The following is a 12,254-nucleotide window of genomic DNA, read 5'->3' as shown; positions in this document are numbered from 1 at the left end:
GCATGTAGGAAAAAGAGTTCTTAGTTCATATCCAAACATTAAACAGGACACCAGAAATCCTACCCTCAGCTCTCTGGTTTCCACTCCAGCAATGAACTTGTCTATGTCTAACCAACTTGTCAATGTCTAACCAACCACAAGCATTATCCCAAGTCAAAAATGCACTTACTGAATGGCAAAGGGAAATCAGCATGACTTTGATGTGAAAATAAAACATGCCCTATATCCATGAGCTCAGGAAATAGCACATGGCATTTATATGCTCTAAATATGTTAACTTAGGTAGGGCAGGCTATAAGGAGAGTTAAGAATTAACCTTGTCCTACCTTGTCTTCAGAATAGAGGCACAGAAGCACAGTAGCTTTTCAGACTAGCATGTAAAACAAAAACTCTCTCCTCCTCACTCGTCAACTCTATTCCAACCCATCCTCCATCTCAACAATCCCTGAGCTTCAGGTTCAGGGCTCCTGTGACTTATATTGTGCCCTGTGACTTATTCTGTGCCCTGTCCAAATGTCTTCCAAATATTTGTGACATGAAAATTAGAAGATGGGATTGATTCCAAGTTTTTGTGGGTGTGCAACTCACACAGAAGGTCATTCTGCTGTCAAACTTGGACCCAGCAAGTTGCTGAGATACCACTTCCTGATAAACTTAGTTTAATGGCATTGACGGCTTAAATCATTTTAGCAGCAGGGTCTTAATCCAACCCCCTCCTCTTTCCCTCTCCAAAAACAGGATTTTCTCCTTCCAGCTGAAATACCACATCAGAATTTAATACCACGTTCCTGACTGCAGCAAACTGCACAGACCAACCAAATGTGCCCAGAGCCAGCATGAAATAAATCTTAAAGCAGAAAATCCTCATTTGAAGGTCAATCGTTCCTAAGAATGTGCTGGAAAGTCACAAGAAGATACTTTGTTTTCTCTTCCCTATCCTAAGAAAGGATAAAATGAACAGAGGTGAGTACAGAAGTAAGGTTTATACATGCTGGCCTAATCTTCCACTTTGAATTTTCCTTGTAGTTCAAACAACTGGATTGATTTAATTCATATGAGATTATCTAGACTCAATTCTCCCCTTTCCTTATCCTCCATGCCACCACCTAATGGCAGGTAAATGCAATAGGATCAAGATACAATGGTTGCTCTATAAAGCAAGAACCAGTTTTGTTAACTAATTCCCTAATTAACACCAGCCTACCAGATTCCATATTTGCTGTGAACTTTCAGAGGATTTCCTATGATTTAAGTGGGCATTCCTGGCCATGTCAGACAATTTCACTGTGCCCATCTAAAGGTGATTGATAAAAGCCAATAACTTGGATTCATTCTGGTGTTCATTACATTATATGAAGAGTATTTAGCAAAAAAAGCTAATTACAACAGGATTTGTTTTAATGACAAGAGTAACAGCTTTAGCTGGCCAATAATAACAGAATTATGAAATATCAGGCCGCCAGAGACCATCAAAAAACACCTACTGCTCAAAGCCAGGGCCCTCCTGCCAGACGTTTGGCATTTTTGCTTTTAGCAAAAGACTGAATGACCCCAACTTCAATTTAGGTCCATTACCTCTTGTAATAGCCATTGCAGAAACAAAGATCAGTTTATTCCTTTCACCTCTGCACTGACACTTGACATATTTCAACACTTATCTGCTCTCCAACAAGCTACCTGTAATCTAAACCAGCTCTGAACCTTTCCTAGCTGCCCAAGTATTTGGAGCTTCTGATCATTCCTGTTTAGTTGTGATCCCCTACCCGGATTCTCAGTTTTCTTGATGGGAAAAAACTGGCACCTTACAGCACAAGAAATTTTTAAAAGAAAAAAAAGACAAGCACCAAAGGAGGAAAGCACTTAAGCCTATTCTCAATCTGGTCTTTACTGAGCAGAGCATTCTGGCACACTCACAAAGTTCATGGCCATTAGGGAGATGGTGAATGGTTTGCTAATATCCAGTTCCCCCCTGCTCTGGTGGACACTCACTCACCAGAGCCCAGCCAAACCTCTAACCACAGGAATCTTTTCTGCCAAGATAAAATAAGCCCATTTCTGATTTGGAGCACTTTTTCCTTCTATACTGGGTGCAACAGAATTATAAGATATAACCATAATATAAACTAAGTATGCCACCCTGCCTTCCTCTCAGTAACAGGACTGGGACAAGAAACAACCAGTCCCAAGGGAACACAGAGGCCAGTGACAGGTACAGTTCACCCCTTCACTTTTATGACCTCTTCAACAGGCAATACTGCACTTAATTTTCCTGCTATATAACAGCAATAATCACTTTTGAGCCTGGCACATCCTGACAGTTAATGACAGGTTAGATTAAAAGGCTAAACCTTCAGCTCATCCAAACCACTCATAAACTTTGCAGCCAAGTCTGAGCTGGAGGTCAACATCACTCCAAGGCACTCCATGAATAATTTATGATGGGTACAGCACAGTTAACTTTAGAAATGGCAAGCTGTGTACACATCCCACTCAGGAAGCTAATTGGGTCATATTTTGACAAACAGACCATTTTTTGTGGTAAACATGGGTGGTAGTGGCATAACTGGACTTTGCTCTGAACTGATCCTGCACCACAAGCCTCCACTGCAAAGAACTGTGTCCCAGCCCTGTCACTCAGCTGTGCAGGATCAGCCCGGATCTGTAGAAACCATTTCCAAGTGAGGAAGGAAATACTCAAACCAGAATAGATCTAAATTATCTGAATTTAATAAATGAGCTGCACATGAACAAGGAAGGGAGAACTGCAGGAGGACAGAGTGCTGTGCAGCATGCCTTCTCTCTAGCACTCTGTCTGTAGGTGATGTTTACACTCCTAATCCCTCTCATCCCACAAGGTACTGCCATGCAGGGTGGGAGCGCCTTCCCAAGGCTGCAGCACATGTTCCTCTGAGGGGAGATGGCCTTAGAATGCTGCCTGGCTCGACAAAAACACTCTTGAACATATCTTCTAAGGCTTGTGCCATGTCCTAGATAAATCTGAGTAACTCCCACTCATTCCAGCCCTAAGCAAACAATGATTTAAAGAAAGCACTTCTGAAAACAACTGGTTTGGAGAATGTTGGGCAGTCTGACAGCACTAGGCGGTCACAAGAACAAATGGCCAGAGCTGCCCCAGCAATGAACTGCAGTGCTTCATCTTTTCCTCACAAGGAAACCTAAACACAGCAGAGAATGATCCAACAGGTAAGATCAGACCAAATCCTGCTACAGCCATGAAACAACAATCCTATTTCTTCATCCTTTATGTACTACTGGCACCATATAAATCATACGTTAAGCCCATAATAAAACCTCAACTAGACAGGTGCCTTTGACTTGCTTACAGAGATCAATACACCTTATAACTACAAAGGGGTAACTAAATTACTGTGAATTCTGTACTTTGTTAGAGTCAAAACTTTTATATCAATGTGACATCAGCTTTGACAGAGCTACAGTTAAACTGTAAGATTCTACTAATGCTGAGTGGCTGGAGGGTGACCAGTAGCTTATGGGAGGCGGATTTCCTTCCCATAACACTGTGATTCTCCACTAAAAAAGTGGATTAATAACTGCAATGAGGGCATCCATTCCTGACCTTGCTATGAAACATCAGGCCAAAAAGCTGATCAAACTCATTAAAGCAAACATTTATTTCTTTACCAAAATGAGCTCAAAAGGCCTAAAAATTCATAAATTAGAGGCAAAACATAAATCTACATAGTGTCAGAGCTGGCATCTCCATGGAGAAAACTGCAGTGGATCTAAAGGGCAAGGGAGTTCACATCTCATTCTCTAAAGTTCTAGAAGGATAAAAACCAAGAGATAATTCTAAAGAGATCTGGAACAGAATAGATTGTTTCTTTTTTCAGCTGGCTTAAAAATTTTGATTTTGCTAAATATTTGTCAATTTATATACTTAAAAAAAAAGTTAAAATGATTTTTGAAATGTCATATAAATATCATTGTCTCACTTACATATTTACCCTTGAGTTCTGTGGCTGCCTGCTGATAAGATGGCATCATTCTCTTACAAACACCACACCCTGATAAAAAATAAATTGTGTAAGTAATATGCCAACAACTCCATTCAACCTCTTCTACAGTATCTATGTTCCAAAGCATATGAAGTAATATTTTATATTTTTTATATTTAAAAATTAAACAAAAATTCTTTATCTGCTTGTATTTTTGATCTACTAAATCATTATTAGATTATTAGTTTCTAAGTATCTTACTCGTTACAAGCCTCTATTTTTGCAAATTTTTCATGCTCTTCATTTTCATATTCATTTCTCATCCTTGTATGGAGAGAGAAAACCATCTTATATTCCTCAGGCTCTGAGTTGAGCCCAGAGGAGAATACAAGATGAAACACACATATCAAAAGTCAACAGAAGATGTCATAATTGTGAACTCAAAACAAAAAGCTTTGTGCATTTATGGTCTTTGAAAGGACAGGGGGAGGTACTTCAGATTCATCCCAGCTTAACAAGGCTTTGAAATTAATTTGAGATGCATTTCCTAAACACATTACACAGACATCAAGTGTTAAACGGTGCTCTGTTAATTGAGCAGACATAGTTCAGAAGCAACAGCCCTTGTAAGACACAATAATGTGCTGTGGAAAAGACAAAGCGTGAGTGAGGAAGACCACCAGTGTGTAGTTGGAGTGTGCTGAGAGCTGCTTGATGATGCTCTGCAGTGCTAAGCAGATTAGCAGTAAATCACCTTGTAAGCAGCAGTTTTCACCCCTGCCAAGTAAAATCTGTGCATGCAGATGGGAAGGGGCAGGAGTGCAGACAGCATGGAAGAAAGGTAGCTGGAGCCAAGCACCCCAGACACTTATTGTGGAAACTCTCAGTCCACCACAGGACAGTAGTCAACGCTTCTGTTCTGGTTAACAGACAGAGAGTTTTGAAAGTATCCTCCAGGAAGGAGGAACAGATTTTGCAGCCACTACTTTAGGATCACATCAGCATGCCTGGAAAAGAACATCCTTTAATCTGATGAAGGAGAGCTCTTGTGTCTGTGGTCTTTCCATCTTTGATCTCTCTGCTCAAATTGACAATGAGGTTGTTAATTAGTGCTGGTCAAAAAGACAATTTCTTGGTGGGCACAGACTGCACATTTAAGGCCCACTGAGGTCTTGCAGCTTCATCCAAACCACTGGACAGACATCAAAAGATGTGAGTTGGCAGACATCATCTTCTGAATCCTCTATTTCTTCTCTCCACAGGAGCCTCAGGCCCTTAAGTCCTGCAGCAATTTCCCTGTTTTCCCCTCTTCACTCTCTTACTGCTCCCTGGAGTACCTTCTAGGGCACAGGCACACATCAGCCTCCTCCACCCAGCCATCATCCCCATCATCCTCCCCTTCCCAGCTCTGCTGCTGCCTCCAACTTGCTGCTCCCAAACCCATTTCAGTACACCCTCTCTTGTCCTCATACTTCTGCGTTATATTTTTCAGGATGCTGCCAAGCCACATGTGCCCCTCTACAGGCATAATAGGGGAACCTCAAAAAACTAATTTTCTTCTGTTCTTTCTTCTTGTATTTTTTTTCCCAAAAGGGAAGCTTAATTAAATACAGATTAGTCTTTCCACTAGTTAACACCTACATTTTTAAAGCCTTGTTTTCAATCATGTTTATAAACAGCTCATTCTTTATTGCCAAATCCAGACAGTCTCCTGCAGGAGTCCTCTTTGACAGAGTTAACTACAAATAAATCTGAATGCCTTCAAGTACACCTAATATTTCATCTTTAGTGCTGTCTGACTTTCTAATATAGGCCTAAAAGTACAGTGAAAAGTCTGCAAATGGCAGGCAATATCTTCTGAGGAAAGCAAGCCTTGGCTTTGAGTTGTTTTACCCAGACCAACCATTCCTGAAATATTAAAGTAACTACATCTAAGTCTGTAGTTGCATTCATCTCCCTCTGCACTGGTACCTAATGAAAGTGCCCATTTCCTATCAATATGCCAAAATTAATCTAAAGCCCCTGCTTCCAACAAAGCAAGGAAATAAGGCAGCTGTCTTCCCCACAGCCTCCCAGACAAAGCCTATGATGTCCTCTCATGCAAAGACCTCCCTTAAAAATAACAAAAATAGACCTCCCTTACAAATAACAAAAAGTGGAATTTCTTTTAGTGACCAGTCTTGATGTGCTGCTCCAAGTTATGAAAGGTAACACCTGTATGTAACCAATAATTTCAGCTGCTCAAAGGCCATATTTTATTGCAACTGCTGGATGTATTCTGTCTCCAGTAAATGGAGCAAGAAAAAAATTGGACAACAACCAATTCAGAAAGTCTTGTGTGTTAAATAAAAGATGAGGAGTTACAAACTGATAAATCAGAGGGAAAAAAAACTCTCACAAGTAGACTTCCTTCACAGCAGTTTGGAAAGCAGCACAAGTATTACAGCACTGAAAACTAGCAGGTGTTTTGCCACTTCAAAGAAGAGAAACTGGAAGGAGGAGGGTTTCTGGGGGAACGGTTCAAAGAGAACGAAGGGTTAGATAAGGCACATTTCACAAAGAGACTGGGCTGTGGAAAACAATTACTCCTGATAGAGGTAAACTGTGAAAGCACTGTGCAGCCCAGCTCTCCCTGGAGGGACGATTTCCAGCAGAGCAGCCGTAGCATCTCCCGCTGATCCAGGGCTGCAGCTACTGGGAACAGCCACACACCACACCAGGCCACACAGGACCACTGCAGAGTCCAAAGGCACAGAGCCACAAGTGATTTGATTTAATTTAAAGAAAAATCAAACTAAGTCTTGGGCAACTTTGGCCATCTTGGTAGTGCTCAGATGAGAATAAAAAGGTAGACTGGTGTTTCAGGCAGTAGGTACAAGAGAAAATACACTGAGAAACACCAGATAATGCTACCATGGTACACAAGTTTTAAAGAGAATGAGACAGCAAATTTCTTGTGGTACCCAACATCAACTTCCCTATCAAGGCACTGCTGGGAGGCTTTTCCTAGTTTAGGTCACACATTTATTCCCTTCTTATGGCTTCCCTGCTTCCTGAACTGAGCAACAACTCAAGTGCAACACAATCTTGCTTAGAAGAGCTGGAAAGCCTCTCACACAGGAGTCACCAGGAAACACAAAAAGGCTGCTGTAAGTCTGCAACATTAAGGAACAAGTAGCCAATGCAATGACAAGATAGCAGCAATACAAGGTCAAGGTCACAAAAAGAAACTGAGAGACCCCAATGTGCTCTCCTCTTCCTGAAACCTCACTGAGTTACCCCTGCCCATGTAGGCAGGAACATTCAGGGTGCCTCTGGGATGGAGCAGGAACAATAGTCCTGCTCCTGATGACTGCACTGTTCCCTCTGCCTGCAGCACACAGAGTTTCTGTTCTGTGCAGCACAAATCTAGAAAGGACAACAGGTAACAAAATTATAGAAAGCGGCTGCTTAAAAAAACATTGAGCAAAAACCATCATCACAAGAGAAAGAGACAAGAGCAGGATACAAGTAATGGAGAACCAGGGGAAAACTGAGGACAAACAGGCAGAACAACACAAGGAGCTGAATGATAAAGGTGGCACAAGATGGTATTAGTGAAGCACAGGCAAAGCCTCTAGTCAGACTTGGACAACTCTCAGTGGAGAAGGGGGAAAGAGGTGACAGGACATGCTGGGCTACTTACATGGGGCATAGAACATCATCAGTAGGGGTTTGTCTTCCTTCTTCAGAAGCCTTCTCAATTCCTAGTGAATGAACCAAGGAAAATAAAAAACACACTTATACTCAACGACACTGTACTACAACTTTAAAAAACTAATATATGTATTCATAGAACACAGGCTCATTTATCTGAGGGAAAAGGGCTCATCTTCCCTAACAGACACGACTCAATTTTTTTTTTCCTTGCTCAATTTTAACTTGAAAGAAAATGACAAAATTTATTATACATTCAGCTATCTGCTGACTATCCTAAACCAGTATCTCCACTGTTAATATGTGGAAGTTCCATGGTTTAGTTCACTCTCACTGCAGAATCTCCACCTGGAAACTCTTTCTTCGCTGACACATCCAAAATCCATATTGCAATTCAAAAAGTCAGACTCAATAATAACAAAACAAGTTCACTTTTCACACTATGAAACCTTGCCAAACCTATGAGATGCCATGCAAAAAGGATTTTTCAGTACCAGCATGATAGAAAAACTAGATGAAGTTTTCAAATTGAATGCAACCCCTGGAAGCCTTGTAATAGAGTACAGAGGGTGAACATTAAAAATTAATCTTCCTACAAAAACTGAATGTCAGAATAACCATTTCTAATATTAAAAATGAAAGCCAGAAAATTGAAAAAGCCCTTTACAAAATACCAGCTAGAGTCCAATCAATTAAAGTTTAAAAAATCTATAGACTAGAAAACTAATATAAAAGACCAAGTTGATTATATTAGAAAAAACATAATGAGTAACTGTGGTGGCACTGGCTTTTTAAGGAAGTTTCACCACATTCACTGCTTTCCCACTTAACACTGAGAAGACAGTTCCTGTACCAAGTTAAATCCCTCAAGATCTGGACCCCCTTTCCTCCTGCTTCACACTCCCTAACCTCAGGCACACGAGGGAACAACAGGTTTAACGACAGCCTGCAGTTTGAAGAGCAGCATTTTACCTCCTACTTGCATTCTGCACTGACTGCACTCTGCAAGCTGCTCCAGTTCCCTGAGACAAAGGAGGGCTGTGCCCCCACACCGTCCACAAGCTCTGACACTTGCTGTGTAGCTAGCAGACTGAGGTCATGACCACATGCAGGGCAGAGGAGCACAGGAAGCACAGGACTTTACAGCCACAACCCACAAAATTTGTCAAATCACTTCAAACAGGCTGGGTACTTTAAATTTCCCTCCCAAAGAAACAAAATAATGGTGTTTCACTAAGAGTTAATACAAACATACACACTCCATCCCATATATTTACAAAACAACAGAACACCTATCCAGTTAATGTACCTTTTCACTGTCAACATGCACAATATCTTTGGCTTCAGGATCTTCCTCCCACAGTGGAGCACCTTCTGGATCCTTGAGAAAGGCCACTATGGACTGTAATAAACAGGGGGGGAAATCTTTTAGAGAAACACAAATGGAAATCATGAGACATCCAATCTCAAATCCATGCTGTGATAAAAACCCCATCCAATTAATGCCCTTGCTTTTCTGCTCATGTATTCATCTGCTCTAATGCAGATTAGCACAAATCTCCTGTTGCAGAACCAAGTGATCCGTGGGTGTGTACCTTCATCATAACTGGTATCCAACTTAGCTGTTCCCACTACCACTATAAAACTGGGGAAAACAGAGTGGAATGGACCAGCACACAGAGATTAGCTTCAAGAGCTTCAGAGAGCTCTTTCAATGGTACTAGACCTTCCACATAGAGTCCCTGGGTTAGCAGGAAAGATTTCTCTTTATGCAGAGGTCAGGCTCCCATGCCCTTCACAGTATCTGAGTACCAGGCTAGCTGGAGGGCACACTAACACTTGCTGTGAGCAAAAGCAAATCAACACACTTACAGATCAAACTGCTCATTTGGTCAAAGGAAGAATAATCCACCAACAGCTCCCTGTGTGACCCACCTACCTAAAAAATCCATTGAATGCAATTTCAATTATGAGAATAAGAAACAAATGTGACAGGAGAATGTGGGAAATAGGATTCTGCAGCTCCCACATTCAACAAACTGAGTACACCTGCACACGCACTTTGTAACTGCTTTACCTGACTGACATGCAACCAAAAATCCCTTTCAGCAGAGCAGAGATATACTGTCTTGACCAAAAGAAAAAATACTCTGCTAGCTCTGACTTCAATCCCAGCCTGAAGGAAACTCCAGCCTTCCTAAATCAATGAGATACTCTCCATGGATTCCAGCAGTCACACTGCTCCCTGTTTCCAGCTGTACATGCAAACACAGGCTTGATCACTTTTATCTCAGATGTCTGTGCTCTAGGAAGCGTAAGACCTGGCATTCCATAGTCATTCACCACTCAGAATACCCCAGTGCTTTCTCTAAGGCATTGCTTGTAGGTTTGTGCCCGTTCCAATCCAGGATGTCTGCCCCACCGGTAACACAGTGAGGTCCCTGAGGAGCTTCCTTCAGTGTGAGTGTGAGAGGATGAAGCTGCCACAGCACTGAGCTATTCTAACACACACCAAGGCTACTTACCTAAGAGCCTTTCTCAGGAGCAGGCTGGCAGCACAGCTGGTGACACATCCCATCACTGGAAGGGTCTCAGAGACATTTTTGCTGCCTGTCTGCCTTTGGTGGGGCTGCTGTGCTACAACATCCCAATAACTTATCAACAGAGAGAAGAGTTCAGCTCATTTTCCTGCCTCTCAGTTGGTACTGTAAGGCTTGGGAGGATTCAGAGCTTACAGCAGGATCCATTTATTGCATTTATGTTTCTGTCTGCTTGCACAGCTAATATTGAAAAGATTTGTCTTATCACAAGAGACAGCATGTATCAGTCACCAGACAGCAACCAAAACACTTAATGTACAGAGTAAAAAGGATCTAACGGAGGATGACAAGCAGCTCCAGAAGAAATTTGTTTTACAGTGGCATTATCAGGGAAAGGAGCTAGTTAGGAAAAAAATATATAAAATCAAGTAATTTACAATGGAGTTGCAATGTAAAAAGCTGTAGACTTAGAGGCGTTAACATCCCAAATGACATCCTAAGACTAGTAATACATGGGGAAAGGAAAGTGAGGACAAAACAGCAGAGATGTTCTACCTTCAGGACAGCTGCATCAAGTTCTGCTCACCCTCGGCAGGGACAGACCTCAACTATACACTGGAGAGGAGGAGAGAGGGGTGAACATTTTGAACAGCTAATGAGTGTAATTGACTCTGCTAGTTTCAAGAATTCCTGCATGCCAAATTCAGTCATGTAGAAACAGATGTGGTTAGAGGATGGGGGATTAAAGAGATTTAATTCATCCAGCCTCTCCCTCTCAGCCAAGACAGAAAAAAATTAGATGTGTAATGTCTTCTGGCAGGAGCAGGCAGTACACTGCCTTGCTGTCAGTTCTTCATGCAGTGAAGAGAACTTCCTCTCTTTCTTTAAACAGGGAAGAACAACACCCAAACAATCTACAGCATTCTCTAATCACAGAAAGCAGTGGTCCCCAGGCTGCTGTGTTAGAGGCCACAGCAAGGTCCAGGGCTCAGCACCCCTGGTGCTGCAGAACCAGCTCCTCTCCAGCCCTGCTGTGCTACGGTCAGGACCTGCTTTGACCACAGGGCACGGACAGAAACACCTTGGGCTGTAACCAGCTGTGCCAGCTTTGAACCTCACACCTCCATTCAGCAGAGTACAGGACATGCTTCATCCAGCACATGCTGCTAAAAACAAGCAAGTTTTAACAGGAAAGCTGATCCATAATCATATACATGACCTAGGTTTTAACCTGAAAGAAAATATACACAAACACATCCTTGTGCTTTTCACTCCTTTGAAGCATCATGCAGTAAGGATGCTAATAACTAAGACCTGCCTCAATTTCACACATACACTGCTTGCAACAGCCAACTTGAAAAGGATTCAGGGTTTAGAGCAGGACCAATTTATTGAGTCAGTCTATTCCCCTTGCTAGTACTAAGCAGATTTGTACTTCAGTGAGTTCTCTCCATTTTAGAAGAAGGGTAAAACTCTCCTGGTACTTTATACTCCAGAAAAGGCTTCATCATGTAATAAACACAGCCTGGATCCTGGCACTGTGGCTCTCTTGAGAATTAGACATCATGTGGCTAAAGCAACATGTGAACAGACATTCCAGGTGAGATCAAAGCCTCACCTAAACTTGTCTTCAACAGCAGATGACTACAGCTACTTGAGGACAAGATAGACTAGTACTTATGGTTCTTATATAGCTTATACTGGCACATGCTCTCAGTTTCTGGCAAAAAGAAAGTAAGTTTATGGACTCTGCACCAGCTGTTGTATATGGACCTCTGTGCTTTCTAACTACCAATGAACCTATCTGTTATGACTATCTAAAACTGCTTTTCAGACTCCTAAGTTCTTGGCTTTCACAATGTGTAGCTACAAGTTCCAATTTTTTTTTTTTTAACATTTCAGTTATTTGTTTCAAATCAACCACCCCAAAATGCCACTGCTTGCCCTGAAATTTGGAGAAAAAAGAAGTAATTGCTCTCTTTTTTAAGCTACTCACAATTACAGAAATATCATATTCTATTGGAATTTCCTCCAGCTGTCT

The 12,254-nt window shown here is 41.7% G+C and overlaps 1 protein-coding gene across 1 annotated transcript in view; it reads right to left on the bottom strand.

Annotated features, from left to right (window-relative positions):
* PDIA5 (protein disulfide isomerase family A member 5) overlaps nucleotides 1-12,254 on the bottom strand; it is a 98,099-nt gene that overhangs the window by 54,008 nt on the left and 31,837 nt on the right. Inside the window, exons 6-8 of the mRNA XM_036386670.2 lie at nucleotides 8,983-9,075; nucleotides 7,663-7,723; nucleotides 3,979-4,046 (exon numbers count right to left, since the gene is read on the bottom strand). Of these exons, the coding sequence (XP_036242563.1) occupies nucleotides 3,979-4,046; nucleotides 7,663-7,723; nucleotides 8,983-9,075 (222 nt within the window). The remainder of the gene's footprint in view (nucleotides 1-3,978; nucleotides 4,047-7,662; nucleotides 7,724-8,982; nucleotides 9,076-12,254) is intronic.

This window comes from Molothrus ater, chromosome 7, assembly GCF_012460135.2.
Source record: "Molothrus ater isolate BHLD 08-10-18 breed brown headed cowbird chromosome 7, BPBGC_Mater_1.1, whole genome shotgun sequence".
NCBI classification, from domain to species: domain Eukaryota; kingdom Metazoa; phylum Chordata; class Aves; order Passeriformes; family Icteridae; genus Molothrus; species Molothrus ater.
The sequence above is the reverse complement of the archived record's forward strand: the minus strand, read 5'-3'. Positions and strand labels throughout refer to the sequence as shown.